This window comes from Rousettus aegyptiacus, unplaced genomic scaffold (assembly GCF_014176215.1).
Source record: "Rousettus aegyptiacus isolate mRouAeg1 unplaced genomic scaffold, mRouAeg1.p scaffold_m13_p_11, whole genome shotgun sequence".
NCBI lineage: Eukaryota > Metazoa > Chordata > Mammalia > Chiroptera > Pteropodidae > Rousettus > Rousettus aegyptiacus.
The window spans coordinates 3,589,050-3,605,915 of record NW_023416286.1 but is presented as its reverse complement, the minus strand read 5'-3'; the positions used below and the strand labels follow the sequence as shown (position 1 = coordinate 3,605,915).

Below are 16,866 nucleotides of genomic sequence, written 5' to 3'. Positions count from 1 at the left end.
AAGAGGCGAACGCACCCACGGACGGTCGCCTGTCCCCCTGCGCTCACGGCAGAAGACAGGCGAACGCGAACACGCCGCAGATGAGCTATTCACACGTGAGCAGACTGCTAGAGCGTTTTTCTAAAATGTCCACAGTCAAGATTTAATGATCACTTCCGTCTCTATTTTCTCATTTTTCTTGACGGACACTGATCAAACTTTTTAAGACAAAAGACACAGGAGACCCATAAGCTTCTTGGATCTTGTGAGCTTTACTCAGAAAAAAAAAATTAATCCTTGGAACTATAATAGCCCTAGGGCGTTATGAAAACAAACATTTGTAAATGGTTTGCTACAGATCCTAAAAACAGCATAACTGGAGAAACACGGTAGAGTAAGTTCAGAATTGGACAAAACTGTTAAAAAACCACTCCTACCCCCACGCCAGCTCTATGGGTGGAAAGCCTAGCCCGAGTCAGAGCAGGAGCTGGGGTCAGAGCAGGAGCCGGGGTCAGAGCAGGAGCCGGAGTCAGGGCAGGAGCCGGGGTCAGGGCAGGAGCCAGGGTCAGAGCAGAAGCCCGGGTCAGAGCAGGAGCCCAAGTTAGGGCAGGAGTCAAGGTGAGGACGCCCGGGGTAGAGCACCAGCCCGAGTCTCCTGGCTCCTCGCTGACTCGTCTTCTGCACCTTTTAACTATTATTTTTTTTGCTCTGTGTGTATCGCCACGTGCCAAGCACCTGCGGTGAAGCAGACACTTTACACGCACAGTCCCGAGTCTCATCATCATCACTCTGCGAGGTCGGTACTTTCCTCCTTGGCCCCAAGGCTCTGTGCCAGGAGCTCCAGGGAGCAAACCTCTTCCCAGCACAGCACGGCTAGCAACAGGGGGCGCTGGGCCACCCCACCCCCCGCCACCCCCCACCAGAGCCAGGCGGTGCGCACGACAATTAAAATTAAACTCCGGCAGTGTGAAGACTAGAGGAGCTCTGAATTTTGCTGTCATTGAAACAAAAACGGAACCAGGACACTGTCTTCCAGGGCGGGGTCAGCAAGCAAGGCCCCCAGGAGGGTTTCCGGCCCCCTCCTCCACCGCTTCTCCCACGGGCTCCTCTCCCATCCCACCCTCAGGGAGCTCAGACGCTGCCTCGCTGATCTGGCACGAAAACAACTCTGGGTCCTTTCACCCCTCCGTCCCCGGGCAGTGCCACCTCCGTGGCCAGCTCTGCCCCGGCCGGCCCTGCGGCGGCCAGGACGCCCCCGGCCGCGACCCGGGCGGGAACGACAGGCGCGACGGCAGCGGCTCCTGCAGAAGCACGCGCCGGGAAGATCAGCAGCTACAGCGGCCACTGCGCCGGCCACGTCTGCGGTGTGGTCCCGCCGCTACTTGTGTACAAAAATGTAAAGTCAAAACGTTTTTATAAATAAAACGAACACAAACCTATCTCCTGAAGATGGACACATGCAACGCCACAGGCGTGACCGGCACGTAGTGTAGCATGTCTGTCATTAGCCATTAATGCTCACTCTACTGCAGCTTAATATTAATCGGAAAAGTAAACCATTTGGATTTCATAATGACAACATGGAATCTTCAGGCCCAAAAATCCACGAAGTTCCCAATGAACCATCATGAAAGAGCTCGACACACTGTTAAATGAGTTGTAATTACAGACCATCTTAGGTCATTTATATAGACCCTAAACTGGTCTTTTTCCCCTTTGATTATAAATTTTATGGCTATTAAATATCAAGCACACCACTAGCGAACACATAATGCCAATGCCTAATTCCGTTTTTCACAACCTCCTGCCTAAGAGCGTTAGGTGGTTTCTCTGCCTGTATTAACCTGACCCCAACGCCCGCCCAGCCGCGTTCGTTGGCCATGACACAAGCCTTTCGGTGACTCTGCTGTCTAGCTATCTAGTGTTCTGTTAATTGTGCATTAATTAATGTCTTCTAATCACTTTTCTACCAAGCTGTCTTTTTTTTTAACATATGTACAAAATATTTTTATAAGATATACTTGACATTTCTGTTCAATCTTTGCCCAGAAATATTTAAAGTTTAACGATAGATCTACTAATCTTTTATTGGAGAAATTCTTTCCCACTGAGTGAGAAAGCATTCGTCTACATTTTCTTCCGAGGTTTTACAACTCTGCTTTTCGTGTTTGGGTCTTTAAACATGACGACGTTTCTTTCTGCTTATGGTCTGAAGTAGGATCCGATTCCCCCGTCTCGGGACCCAGCTGTCCCGGGCCATTCACCAGCTGCTCTTCTCGCCCCGCCTGCCCGCATCGCCGCCCGGCACCGCACAAAGCCGCCGAGAGCGGGCCTTCTGGCCTGGGCCGCTCTGTCCTGCTGGGCTCTGTCCTGACACTGGAACACAACACCCAGACTGAAGGAAGCTCTTTCGACTTACATAAGTAGAAACCATAACAATATTAATCTTTTCTTGAAAAAAAAAACAAGGAGCACAGAGGTCAGAGAGAAAGAGAACACCCAACCGAGGGTGGCTGCGACCTCTGTGGGAGCAGGGCGGCACTGGGGACGAGAATGGGGCCTCGGCTGTGCTTGTGGGTGAGAGCAGAGGGGACAGTTTACGATGTGCTTTTTAAAAACAATAATCAAAACGACAAAGTGGCTGATCTCAAACGCTTGACCCGTGCTCAGGGTCACTGCAGACTCTACTCTTTCCCCAGTTCTTCACAGCAGTATTCAGAACGAGGACGACCCGTGGGAACATTCACAGTGCCCCGAGCAAAGACCAGACCCCAGCCGCAAGGTCCCAAGCTCCAACGCGGCATCCGGCGGTGCTAGCTGGGGGGCACCGACCCCTACGCGGGGCGCACTTGGATCGGGGGGGGGGGGCACACGGCCTGGCCAGCCGCCTGGCTGCACAGTGACTCCGAACCCCTTCTCTGCTGCAAGGGAAGCCGGGCCCACGGCAGCGACGGAGCAAGATGCACCCCTGTTCCAAGCGCAATCGCCGGGGATAAGGAGGTGCTGATTCTGACAGGGGACCCCGCGTCCAGACGCTGAGCACAGCATCTCCGGTCAGGCAGGGAGGGAAACGGGACCTGCACAGCGCAGCACGGAGCCCTTGGGTCTGTGCTCTGCTGGCCCTATGGAAAAGGCGCCTGAAACGAGGGTTCACCCACAGACCGGCGGTTGGGGCGAGGAGGGGCCGACTCCTAAACAGCCAGGGGCAACGTTTACAGTGACATTCTCCATCTTGACTGTGGTAATGGTCACACAGCTGAATACGTTTAGAAAGGGTTTTCCTTTAGGTAAATCACACTTTAATAAAAAGAAAAAAAAGAATATTTGAGATGCTACCTGAGCAGCCCTTCGACCTACAGGTAGCCATGCCCAGGGTTTGGCATCTGGAAGTTCAGTTTACTACAGTAATGGAGTAAGCCGACATCTGTGGGTGTTCATGAAAAACGATAAAACTAGGACACAAAACGGTAGCACAAAGAAGTTGGGGATACTACCGCGCAGCAGAGACACGGCTTCCAGACGCAACAGCTGGGCCCGACGGAATGCCCGCCCCTCGCGGAGAGGGAAACGTGAAGGCACCGAGGTCGCACGATCTAATGTGGGTGGCACGTACCAGGGGCACCGTACGGCCTGCTCCTACGATCCACTATTAATAGTTAATACAAGAATAAGAAATTAAAAAAAAACATGCCCCTCAGACAAGCTAAGCACAACAGCCTCTCCCTGCGAAGCTGAACACAGACCCAGCGGCCGGCTCCACTCTGCCCCCAGAGGCCGCAGGACGATCAGAGGACACAGGACGTGTCATTCTTGTGCCCTTCTCCCAAAAGGTGTCATCAGTGTACTTCTGCTCACATCCTATGGCAAAGCCTGTGCCATCTGTCCACGCCTGAACCAGCCACGGCGGTGGGCACACCGCTCTGCTGGGTGAAGACCACGGACCCTCCCCCCGGCCCGCTGTCAGGGTCGCGTGGGAGCCTCTGAGAATGACTGACACCCGCGCCCCACCCGAGTCTCTGAACGGGCCGGCACTAGCAGTCACTCTTACACTCTCTAGGTGGTTTTCAACGCACAGCCAAGGAGGAAAACGCTGGACTGGCCTACCGGGCGAAAGCAGGCGGAGGTGCGCCCTGGAGTCCTCACCGGGCTGGGACCTGCCCCCGCTTGAGGGGTGGCGCGCGGCCAGGTAGTCACAAAGCGCAGCTCTGCCCGCCGCAGTTCACACAGCAGTGGATTCCTACACGAAGCCACGCCGGTTCTCCCTCCCGAGAATCTGACCATCCGAAGTCATAAAACAGTGCTGCGTTTCCTTACGATGTGAGTATGTCTTTATGGCAGGTGAGTAATACAGTTAGATCTCAAATTACTTACCTAACGTGCATCTGAGCTGAGGCTGGAGTCTAAGAAAAATTTCATCTCTGACTTCATTCAGACAGGCCTCTATCTTCGCAAATACTTCTGAATTAAGTTGTTTACAATCTCCATCTAAAAATATAATAGAGAACATCGTCATTTCTCATCAATCTACATCTTTCCAAAGAACATTACGACATTACCAAGAACGAACGTGTATCGGTCAATACGTCTTGCAAACAGACAAAACGAAAAGCCACGCCGCCTGCACCCCGCCTCCGCCCTCAGGAGGCGAACGCGCCCCCCACCAGTGGCTCGGCCCACGCCACTCTCAGGCGTCTTGAGAAGTCACGACTGTTTCCCAGACATCTGGTATAAATCCCTCCTTCTCTGTCATTGTTTGGGAGGATGGGAAGGGTCTGAGGGGTCTTCGACAACATCACAGCAATTATACAATTCCACATCCCGCTTTTTTCACTCAAATTTGCCTCATTAAAAACTCTGCAGGCTCGTTACTGCACTCCAGCGAAGCCACGGTTTTATTAATCATCCCCCTATCGTAACACGTTTGCTTGTTTCCACTACTGTGAATGCTATCATGACAAGCGTCTTTGGGCACATACTTGTCCATGTTTTTGATAATTTCTTTAGGACAAAAGTCCTCGAAATTGAATTACTGTGACAGAAAACTATCCAAGATTAATAAGAAAATTATTTTGAATAGAAGCCTCCATATACCTCTGAATCCTGTTACTCTTAAGCTACAAATAGATCTTTTCACTCAGATCTTACAAATAAATAATACATATGGCTGATCGCAACCATCAATCAGAATTTTTGTTATTTGACCACGCCAAAAAAGGACATTTATAATTCAAAGAAATACAGCTCAAATGTAATTACAACTGTATTATAAATACTATTAAATATTCTGTAAAAAAATTAATTAGATTAAAATATAAAATTAAAATGAATTCAACAGTCAAGTCGAAATTTGAGCGAGAGGTATAATTTTCTGCAATGAATTGTCCCCTACTCAGCGTTGCGGTGTCAATAATTATAGAAAACAGAAATAGACAACGAAAGCAAAAATGCTTGGGAAAAACTTAACTTTAAAAACTGCAAAGAAATTCGATCTCAAAGAAAGTCAAATGGAAACAAAATACTTCCCATCTAACAAAATAATAACTTTTCGGTGTTATGCCCAGGTGACGAGCGTGCTCTGGGACGCTTTCTTCTACCTGTGAAAACGTAATGGCGTGCGGGCGTAAGCCTTCTGCACGGCCATTCAGAAAGACTCTTCATGTTTGTACTTTAATATCCCTTCCAGGATACAATCAGCAAGGGATTCAGAGGATAAACGGATATCTGCCATGCTGTTTATTCATAATACCAAAAAAATGGTAATGAGCAGCTTGAATGGGGAAACAATATGTAAGATTTATATAAAAGACTACATGACCAAAGCCAAGTTGAATAAAGGATTCTTACAGTAGCACATAGCAAGACCAAAACAGCCGTAATGATTAAAACAGTGTGGTATCGGAGCAGAGACGGATGAAGTGACCAAGAAAACTAGGAGTTGACGGCTGTGCTCATATACGGGATGCTGTGTGCCGAAAGCGGCGGGGCACGTGAATTGAGACGAAAAGCAGAGCTCAAAAAACTGGCTATGCGGTGGGGGGAACATGGGACCGCGCCATCGCGGCACACCCACAAAAATACATCCGGTGGAATTAAGGATTTCGACGTCAAAAGTAAAACTTGATGACTTTTCAGTGAAAATAGGCAAGAATGACTTTGTGATTCGGGGGAAAGTTTTCTTTTAAAAGCCAAATTACCAGCTACAAAAGGAAAGAGTAACAATTTTTGCACATAAACAGGTATCTTTTAAAAAATAACAACACAAATTCTGAAAAACCTGTAAAATGCACCCAAGCCATCAAAAAAAAAAAGGTAAAAATTGGCAGATTTGTCAACATGCGTGACATGAGCGCAGCAAGGATACCTAAAACTCACACAAGGCAGTGACAACGTGGCCGCAGATGGGCAGGCACCCCTCAGAGGACGGCGCACGGCCGACCCGCACAAGAAGCCCTGCTCGGCCTCTTCACAGTCTGGGAAAGGCAGGCCGAGCCCACGGACAGCTCCCACAGGTCAAAGGGCAAAGGCCCCCAGGCGGGAGCAGCACCCGGGGAGGGTCTGCAGAGCCCGAAGCCAACGAGGGCTGTGCTGCTGGGCGTGAACGCCGCGGGACACGACTCACCACCAGGACTCTGACACGGGACTCGCACCCACGATGGGGCGATCCCGTTCCCATCGCAGCGCCGACGGGCTTGCTGCCCGTGTGCCAGGAGACCCGCCCGAGGACAGTCGGGGCAGCAGCACTGAGATGGTGAACAGCAACGCGAGGGCGGCTGAACGAAGGTGCTGACGGATTTACAAAGTGGAAACCTTCTACGGCCCTGAACACCCACGGACCACTGAAGCGAGCAGCTGCACGGATAAGTCTTTAGGAAAAGAAACAGGGGCCCCAGGAGACATCGCATCACATCCTTTTGTTATTAAGTTGAAAACAAATTAGACGGTACGTCGTAGGACACGCCCGCAGGACACACTCGGGGCGATGACCACCTTCGGGGACGGGGAGGAGCACGTGGGGGGCGCAAGTCGCCAGCCTACTTAACTCTTCTTGGGTCGGCGGAGGGCTGGGCCTGGTTCGTGGGTATCCTACTTTATCAGAAATAAGACAAAAAATATGTCCCTCACTGTGGCGAGAGATTTGGGGGGGAGCTGCAGAACTGTGGGTGATCTGTGCTCTTTTGTCTGCTTTACGGCAATTGAAAACCTTAAAATCTTACTGTGATGGGCTCTCTGGGGAGCGCCTTTTGCCCCGAGCTGGGACCCGCCACAGCCCCTTGCGATCCCCACTCGGCCTCTGTGAAAGGGCCGCCTTCGGGGGCAGTTGTGCCCACGGAAGCGGTGTCACCTCAGTGCCACCACAGCCCCCGGGGCGCCTGGCTCCCAGCTCTCCACGCGGGACAGAGGCGACTGGTGGCACCTTTCCACGGGCTGTGGGACGGAAGGCCACGCTAACCTCTGAGAGATCAAAGAGAAGCGAAGGACGAGCACGGACCTTGGGCCACGTCCCCCTGGCTGGCGCGCAGCAGCTCGCTGGCCTGGTGGTAGCGCGTGAACAGCTGCCAGAACACGGAGCCGTCCCTGGCGCGCAGGTGGGTCAGCACGGCCGTCCTCGGCGCCTCCAGGTGCACCAGCGCGGACAGGAGGCAGTCCAGCCAGCAGAGCGCGTGCGAGTTCCTCCACTGCACGCACAGCGTCTGGCAGAGCGGCCTGCACGCGCGGGCCGGCGGCGCTCCCCGCTCCCGCATGCCGCCTTCACGCTGAGGGGCGGCGTCACCAGCTCCAGAATCACCCGCCGCAGTGGCATCTTCATCGGCGGCTTCCAAAACCTCGTCTCGCTCCAAGGAATCGTCGGCCCTGACCGGGTCCCGATGGCCGCCGTGCGGTGAGCCAGGTGCGTCCGCTGCGGCTTCATCACGGGCCTCTCCACGTCTGCTGCCCAGGTCCCGGTCGCCACTGGTGACGACATGGTCTTTAATCTTCTTGGAATTTGCTGAAGGAGGTGAGCCTCTATAGCTGGTTTCCAAGAGCTTTCTTTTCTGAGGCTTATTTGGAGTCTGATGATCTTCCAAATCAGGAGAAATTAAGTTATTAAGCGATTTAGAGCCCAAAGGATAGATGCACTGGAAAGGAAAGATAAAATGATAAAACTACAGAAAGTCAAGTAATCTCAAGTTCTCCTTTACTGTTTCTAAGTCATTAAAAATATGCACAAAATTTTAGCATTAACTTGACATGAGAGGATATAATATCAATCTAAATTTGAAGGAACTAGAGATAAACAATTTTTAAATAAAACATTTGGTCCTCAAAAGAATAACTATTCTTAGTGAATTTATACAATCAAGGCTTTAATCTGAATTACCCTAGGTTAAGCTGACAAGGAAAACATACATACTTTTGCTTTAATAAAAAGCTAATGTCAAGCGAATAAAAAATTTTCAACAGTTTAAAGAAATATTTTTATGAGTATGTTATTCTTTTAGGAACAGGTCCACTGCATAACACTAAAAATTAGAAAAGCATTTTCAAATAAAAAAGTGACGTGGAGTCACTTCTGCTTCTTCATTTTGAAGCTGAGTATTAACCTGAGAGAACATTGGTGCCTCGACTTTGCATCCTTACTGGGCCTGAGAGTCAAACTGGCCGGATTTCAACGACTTTGTCAGATTTCGCTGTGCATGAACACATCTTCAGTCAAATATCAACAGCATAAATACATGGCTAAAATAATCGATAAGTTTTCCCTAAGTTTGATAGCCAGCAAAATGTTTCACAAGACAAATTCAAGAAACGTATGTGCTGCGTGCCCTCACTCCACACACGCCACCCCCGCCCCCGCCCCCGCGCGGGCAGCAGACTGCTGCCTCGGTGGCCTCTACCGAACTAAGGAACGGCGCCTCTGGCTACTCGTGTCCTCGCAGAGTCACCCGCCCCACAACGCAGGGCCAGGCCATGTGATGAGCGGCGATGGGCCGTCAGCAAGCGCGACGCCCCTGGAGGCCTGCCAGGCGCCGGCTCGCGGGGCTGGCCCCCGCGGAGCCCTCCAGAAGACCTCAGTCCCAGCCACCACACTGCGAGAGGCCAAGCCAGCCTCGAGGAGAGACCCGCGGCGAGAAGAACCTAGACCCGGCTGACCGCCCGAGCTGAGCGCCCAGCAGGCGGCGCGGTCCCACCGCCAGCCAGGCGGACACTTCAGGCATCCAGCCCAGGGCAGCCAAAGTGTACGGGCCGCCCGGCCAACCTACGGAATCGCGAGGAACAATAAATAAAACCATGAAGTTTTTTAGTCACTAAGTTTTGCGGTGTTTTGTTTCACAGCAGCAGGCAACTGAAATGCACTAAATACAGCTGCTTCAATACAAACGCGACACTCATGATGCTGCATTTATCATGAAACTGCTTAACAGAACAAGTTCTAGATTCTTCTGTTACCAACTAGTGGTACAGTCACTGTCAAACAACTTTACACCTTGAGAGTATTTCCTAAATCCTACATGTGTCACTAAATGCTTTAAAATCAAGAGCAATAATTTTATATTCAAATGTCCTAAAAAGGGGGTATACTCCCCCAAATGAAAAGACCTCAGAAAGGCTTGCACGCCCACGCTTACGGCAGCATTCTTCACAACAGTTAGGAGGCGGCGGCAACCCAAGTGCCCATGGACACACAAATGGGCCAAGAAAATGTGATATATGCACAAAATGAGCACCATTCAGCCTTTAAAAAGGAAATCCTGTCGCACGCTATAAATGGATGAACCTTTAGGACACTGTGCTCAGTGACACGAGCCAGACACCGAAAGACGATCACTGCGCGGCCACTCACGTGAGGGACCCAAAGGAGTGAAACTCAGACAGACAGAGGGGTGGGCGCGGGGCGGGGCAGGGTGGGAGTTACTGTTTCGTGGGGACGGTTTCCCTTGTGCGAGATGAAAAAGTCCTGGGGACCTGCTGCACCCCAGTGTGGATGCAGCTGACACTCCTGAGCCGGACATTTAAAAACGGTTAAAACGATAAGCTTTGTTATGGGTTTTTTGTTGTTGTTGTTGTTACTGCGATTAAAATTTTTAAAAAATGTCAAAGAGGCAAAAGTTCAAAAGCAAACAATCTTTCCCAATCTCAAGCAGAGTCAGCGCCCTACCTAATAAAGAATAAGCCAGGCTCTTTAGCGATGACTGCTCCCAGTAAATTCACCCCGCCTCATGGTTCACTACACCCTGGTGACACCCACGTGCATCTCAGGCCACAAAAAACCCTGCCCCTAACGCCAGAAGCACAGATCCAGCTGTTTGCTCCAGACCCACAGATGTTGGGCAGATGTCTCCAGCATGACCAGCTCTGGCCTCCTGATCCTTCTCCCAACCCTCCCCTTCCAAACCCGTGTCATCAAAGTAACTGGCAATTCCACTCTTCCAATCATTCAGGTCAAAAACCCGGGACTCATCCTTGAGCCCAACCTCTCCTACCGCGTAGCCCAATCCCGCAGCAAATCCTTTTGGCTCCACTTTCAAAATACACGTAGAATGCAACCATGCCTGGTCGCCTCGGTCCCCACCTGCTGCCCCTGCAGCTGCCCTCCAACCAGTCTCCCTGCCTGAGGTCTTGCCCCTGACGCATACTTTCAACACAGCAGCCACAGCGCCCCTTTCAACACGTAAGTCAGATTACGTCACTGCTCTGCCGACATCCCTACCTGGGTTCTTCACTCAGCCCGAGGAACAGCCAGAGGCCTCATAACGCCGACGAGACCCTCCTTGGCCCGGCCCGCTCCTGCTACTTCCCTGACCCATCTCCTGCGACACTGCCTTCTCTGCCGGACCCACCTCAGGTCTCCCCGTGGCCCCGCACAGATGTGGCCGGGCAGCCTCCGCCTCCGAGAGCCCCACGGCTTCCTCCTCCTCATCTCCTTCAGGTCTTTGCTCAAAGCCACTTTCTCCGTGAGGAGTTTCGTTCGGCATCTACGTGACACTGCTGGGTCCCACTCCCTGACACCCGGTCCCCGTGGCTTTATTTTCCCCCATAGCACTTTTCATCACCTCACCAAAAAAAAAAAACAAAAAAACAAAACATACTTCACTTGTTTATTTTCTTCCCCACTCTAGAACACCACCTCTTTGAGTGAGACATTTCTGTTTGTGATTGTACCCTAACATCTGAAAAGTGCCAACACAGTGACGCTCAAGAAATGTTTTCTGAGTAAACGCACGAGGAACGTGTTTCCAGCCGTGAGAATGCCTGGGGTTCTCCTCGAGTTGTTCCGAGCCAAGTTGCGCCACCAACAGTGCGATCCTGCCTAGTTTTTTCCAAACGTGGCTGATCACCAGACTCGTCCTCCAGAGTTAAAAAAGCTGTAGAGTCTCTGGCTCAACTCCACCAAGTCAGCACCTGAGGGTGAGACCCAGGGATGTTTGAAAAGCACAGGGCGGTCGAACGAGCTGCTCGATTAGCTGGAACGCAAGCACCTGACACCCCAAGGCTGCGCTCCAGCCACAGCCTGCTGCTCTCCAAAGGCCCTGCGCCCCTGAGCTCTGCACGTGTCCTTCCTGGGGACACCCCCCTCGCGAACTTGTGAGAATTAAATGCGTGTGTGAGTTTCTCAGCAGTCAAGTACAAGACAACGTGGGGCTCTGCAGAACTTAATGAGCTCCTTTCCACATAAAAGTTGTACCAGTGGGTACACATTACTATAATTTATTCTAAAAGACATGGGCCTTAAGTACATAACCTGCAGAGACTAATAACTTCTCCGATCAGTCCCGAAGTTAATACACGAAAGAGATGAGAGAGTAACTACTATATACCAACAGCTAGCAAGGCCCTTTGACAAGTTAAAAAAAAAAAAAAATCAATCTTGAAATATGTTTTGTCCTCTCACAAGACTGATGACGATAAAATCAAACATATTGCAATAGCATACCAGACAAATCTAGAAACTCTGGTTATCATGTATTACAAATATACAGCCTGAAAAACACAAAATTAAACACTGCAAGAAAAAGCAGAAGACTAAAATCTCGTTACTATCTACGATTAATACTTTACCTGCAGATCCTCACACAAAGAGATAGATTCTTGAAAACTAATTCGGTAAGTCTTTAAGGCTTTTAACTTTCCCTTCTCTCTGCAAGCAGGGCAATACCCATCTGACAGGACATTAGCAGAATCAGAATTCTAAAAGAGAAATAAAGTAAATTAAAATATAGATATTCCTACATTGTATCAAATTACAAAAAGTTAAATGGAAGAGTAAGCAGGAAAAAATTACACCTTTCACCTAGAAATGTACTGGCAAGATATTTTTGACATGGCAAATAAAAAAGCATACAAGCTTTAAATACAACTATTTTTCCAAAAAGAACATATCATACTTCTAAATATTAAATATTAAGTGTTAAGAATAGCATCGGTTTTATTTGCAGGAAACAAAGTAACATCAATTGCCAAGGAAAATGCATGTTCTACATTTTCAGAGAATAGTAAGCCATAAGATCTACGCTTTATTTCTACTTTCACATATTAATAAAAGACAGAGAGGTAAACACAGTAAAACAATCTTTCGCCATTGCTGTAAGATTTCCGTGGAAGATACAAATTTTTAAAAGTTAATTGGTAAAATTAAAACCGAATTAAAGTCTCAAAATAAGAGAAAAAAAACCCAACTTTGCACGGAGGCAAAAAATAAGTTCACTAACTTTTCCCAAATACCCCACCATGTGGAGTGAAGATTTCCCTATATGAGTCCCTGGTCCAATCACTGGCAAACCATTTCCAGTCTTCGGGGAATCCATCATTCCGAGTCATTGGCTAATTTATGTCACTTGAAACATGTCAATATCACTAAGGATTTTTCAATGAACCCTGAAAAAAAAAAGTCAATAGACAATTAAATAAAAATCCTATTTACTCTGAAAAAGAACTATGCTATTTTACAAGTTGTATATATACTAAGTATATTCTGAGAACAGCACGTCCTAAGATAAACAGTCTAAAATTGTAATCTTGAAGTGCAAATAAAACATCTAAATTTATTTATAAACCTAGCAAATTTGTGGGGAGAAGGCAGAGGCTGGCAATAGGATCGGTTTCCATAGTAGACTCTATTGCAAGCAAATTTATCAAAACTTTTAATAGAGGTAACTTTTATTTAAAGCCAATTTAGATTGCCTAGAATTTGAATGCAGCAGATTTGAGTTTTTGCACAATTTGAAACAAATATGTCAGCACGATACTAAGAAACTACTTTAAAAACCTCATTACTACTTTAAAAACTTCATTGTGTCATTACTTGACAGGGAGAAAAGAACCCACACTGCTTTCAACCACCAATAATGCTACTTTTTAAACGCTACCAACAAGATACTACTTTACATTAAAGTAAATGATCTGTACCGGCCCCAAAACAGAAACACTGTTACACTACGAATTACACATGTAACAAGCTTGTTTCGAGTGTAGTCCCACTGATCAGAATGACATTCAATAAAGTCAAAATTATGAGACTGGCTTGGTGTGATTAAAGTGATTGTTAAAAGTAGTTTAAAATACAGGAAAACCAGATATGGGAGACTCAGTAGAAATGTTATAAAATAATTTCAAGCAGGTCTTCCTCAAATCTAAAAATCCATGATTTAATGACAACCATCTCCAGAGAAACTGCAGCTCACAAGCTCACTTTAAAAACAAGTTATGCTTTTCTATTCCAGCTGTATACACTTTACACACCTTTCAAGCCAAGGAATAGTTTTTAAAATAAAGAGGCTTTTAAGCAAATCGGTCCCAGTGCATCTCAATTTCCGATCCCAGAAGAAATATCCCCACGACAGGGCTCCTCGAATACAGCACTGCAGGCGTTCTGGACCAGCTCGTTCTCTGTCATGAGGGCTGCCCCATGGATCCTATGATGTTCATTCAGCAGCATCGCTGACCTCTACCTGCTAGATGCCCATGGCACACCCCCCTCAGCTAGGACAATCAAAAGTGTCTCCAGACAGTGCCAAATGTCCCTTTGGAGGCATAATTGCCCCACGGAGAACCACTACCGAAAGGGTAAAAACAAGCTTTGTGCTAAACTCTTTCTTTTTAAGCTCCTCACAGACAATACCAATTTACTGTCTTTGGCTGGTTCTACTTAGACTATACCTACAAAAGGGAACCATACGGGAAAGAGGCAAACTTCTACAGGTTTAGAGTGGCTAAGGGCTTGGGCTTTACAGCTGCCCATCTGGGCTCAGCAAATTATTTGTAAAATGGTTGTTCTAAGAATTAAATGCAATGATATATGTCAAATGCTTAGCACCTGGCACAGGTAAATTTTAGCTACTATTTATCCGGTCCTAATTCTATACTTCACTCTGTGGAAAACATGTGGCCCATCTTGTATCGTCCTGCACTATTCTCAAAAGAAAAACTGGTAATCTATGTCTCTTGAAGAAACTGTTCTTCATGAAAATTTCCACTTGCTTGAGGGATCTAGAAAACGTTTTCGGCTGGTTCTTGCAATCTGCTCCCCGGATCCCATGTCACCATATCAACGAGAAAAGCAGGTAGGTTGGTGGCTGGGTGAAAAAAATTCAGTTGAAAAATTGGGCTATTCAGGCCTTCCGAATACAATTTCCTTCTCCTATATACAAAATCCGGGGCGGGGGTGGGGGGGGGGCGATTCTTACAACTCGATCTGTCCCTAAATGACCACCTTGGCCGAGCTCCCTTCGAAAATAACTGGCTCCGCTTTCTTGAATCTCGCCTGTACGTTGGTATCGCCATCGTTCCAAACACAAGCACTAGAACATCTGAGTGATTCTCTACCCTTCCACTTCCCTCTGCTTCACACAGGTAAGTCGCCAAGTTCTGTGGACAGTTCTTTGGGAGCATCTCCCATCCCCATGTCTCCTTCCATCCCGTCTGCACTCCATACCGCTATAAAACAAGTCTGAGTCTGTCCTTGCTCGGCTCAAAATCCCCTATCAACACCACCAGCCCGACTGTGGGAAAGTCCAAACAGCGCAGTGTGTGTGTGTGACCTGAAGGTATAGTACGAGGACCTAAAACGAAGCCCACTGCGCTGCCAGCCCAAACCGGCCTCCCAGTCTTCCGCTTCGCCCCCGGCATCTCTTCTGACGCCCCCCTTTTCCTTACTCCCGGGAGCCAGACACTCCGAAAGCGTGGACGTGAACCGCTGGCCCAGTGAGCAGCGGTGACAGCGCAATGGATGTGTGAGGTTGGCCGCGGGAAAGCGAAAAAGATGCAACTACGCTTGATTCGCAGTCCCGCGTGCATAACGGGGAAACCCAGAGAAGCCGCTGCTCACACAGGAGCCCGACGGGCACTGGAGCCTGCCCTCCGAGGCCCCGCGGGCGCTGTCGACGGCGAGGTCGCGAGGGGCCTGCAGCCGAGGCGGGGGGTCGGGCGCCAGGCCCCGCCGTCGTCCGCTGGGACCGGCACGACCCAGGAGTCAGTTTCCAAACCCGACCTGGGAACCCGGGCGGCGCACGGTTCCGTTAACCCTCCGCGGCTGCACGCCCCTCGGGACGCGCGGACGCGACTCTGGTTTCTCTTCAGCTCTTACCTCTCCGCGCCCGAACGACTCCGGAAGCCGACCCGCACCCCTTCCCCCCGCCCCGGCCCCTCGCCCCGGATCCGGGCCCCGGCCCGGCCCACCCTGCCAGCGCGCACGCCGCGCCGCAGCTCGGCCCGGCTCTGTCCCCGCTTGCGGCGCCGGAGGACGCTGCTCCTCCTCCCTTACCTGCGCCGGTACTCTGCTTCGGGCCGCGTCGTTCCGAACTCCGATCCCGGCTCGAGCGCCGAACCGCGCGGCGAAACGTTCTGCCCACGTTTGGCCGCGGCCCGCTCCTCCCCCAGCGGCCTCTCCGCCGGGAAGGCAGCTTCCGGTTTGGGTCCGCGGCAAAAGAGTTCCCCTTCCGGTTCCTCCCGGGCCACAAAGGATTTGGTCCGTGAGCGTGGCGGAAGGCGAGGACGGGAGCACTTCCGGCCGGCCTCCGCAGAGGCGTGGCCGTCGAGCCGGCTGCCGCAGCCGCAGTTTCTGCTGCGGCGACGACTGGGGGCGGGGCCGGTGGCTGCAGAGCCCGCCATCTGTGAGTGGCTGCGTTGGGGGAGGCGACGTTTCTGGAAGCTGCTGGAAGGCGCTGGGGTGGCGGAGGTGACGCCAGCGGCCAGGGGGTGGGGCGTGATCAAAACTAGTGCGCGGCCCGCAGCGGAGGGATTACGCCGAGGACCGGCCCGGGCCCGCGCCCGCGCCAGCCCGGGTCGGAAGCCGGCGCGCCCTTGAGTGACCTGGCGGGCGGGGGAGGGACGGGCTGCCGAGCTCGCCGGGGCTGCAGTGGAGGCCGTGGGCCGGTGCGTCCCCGGGGCGCCGCGGTCTCGACGACTCGAAAGGCCTCGGGGCGAGCCGAGCTGCCCCAATGCGCGTTCACAAAGGGTCACCACACACGGAGCTGCCCCTCCCCGCCTCCCCAAACCCCACCTTCGAGGCCAGGGGCCTCTGTGCCCGGATTCTGGCGTGTTTCTCCTCCTTTCCCTCCCTCCCAGATCTTCTAACGGTAAGGGGAGTAGTCAAAGCCCAGGGACACTGCGCTGTCTGCGGCCGGTCCCTCCCAGTCGGCAGCCGGGCCGCCCCTGCCACGCCGGCTTCAGCGCCCTGCCTTGTCTTAACGTCGGAGGAAGGGGCAGTTCTCATTCAGTTTCTAAGTTAAAAGGCTCTGCTTCCGTAGGAAGGTCATGTGGCTTAAGGGACGCCGTGACCGCGTGTGCTATTTCGGAGTCTGCATTCCCAATCTGGGGGGCAGCTTAACTCCAGAAGTCCTTTCAGGTCGATTGGTTGTGTGTCCTAGAACACCAGTGTGTGGTTTCTGACCTGTGCTTTATGGAGTAACT

General features: G+C 50.6%; 1 protein-coding gene across 4 annotated transcripts in view; it reads right to left on the bottom strand.

Moving 5' to 3' along the window:
• Nucleotides 1-16,201, bottom strand: part of USPL1 (ubiquitin specific peptidase like 1) — a 29,189-nt gene extending 12,988 nt beyond the window's left edge. The window contains exons 1-5 of one of the 4 annotated variants that reach the window (XM_016151876.2): nucleotides 15,719-16,201; nucleotides 12,669-12,834; nucleotides 12,019-12,147; nucleotides 7,469-8,096; nucleotides 4,351-4,464 (exon numbers count right to left, since the gene is read on the bottom strand). In XM_016151876.2, coding sequence (XP_016007362.2) covers nucleotides 4,351-4,464; nucleotides 7,469-8,096; nucleotides 12,019-12,147; nucleotides 12,669-12,767 — 970 coding nt within the window. In that variant the 5' untranslated portion in view covers nucleotides 12,768-12,834; nucleotides 15,719-16,201. Of the gene's footprint in view, nucleotides 1-4,350; nucleotides 4,465-7,468; nucleotides 8,097-12,018; nucleotides 12,148-12,668; nucleotides 15,534-15,718 lie in introns of those variants that run through there. The other 3 variants (XM_036228408.1, XM_016151875.2, XM_036228410.1) reach the window with 3 other exon arrangements.
• Nucleotides 16,202-16,866: the final 665 nt, after the last annotated feature.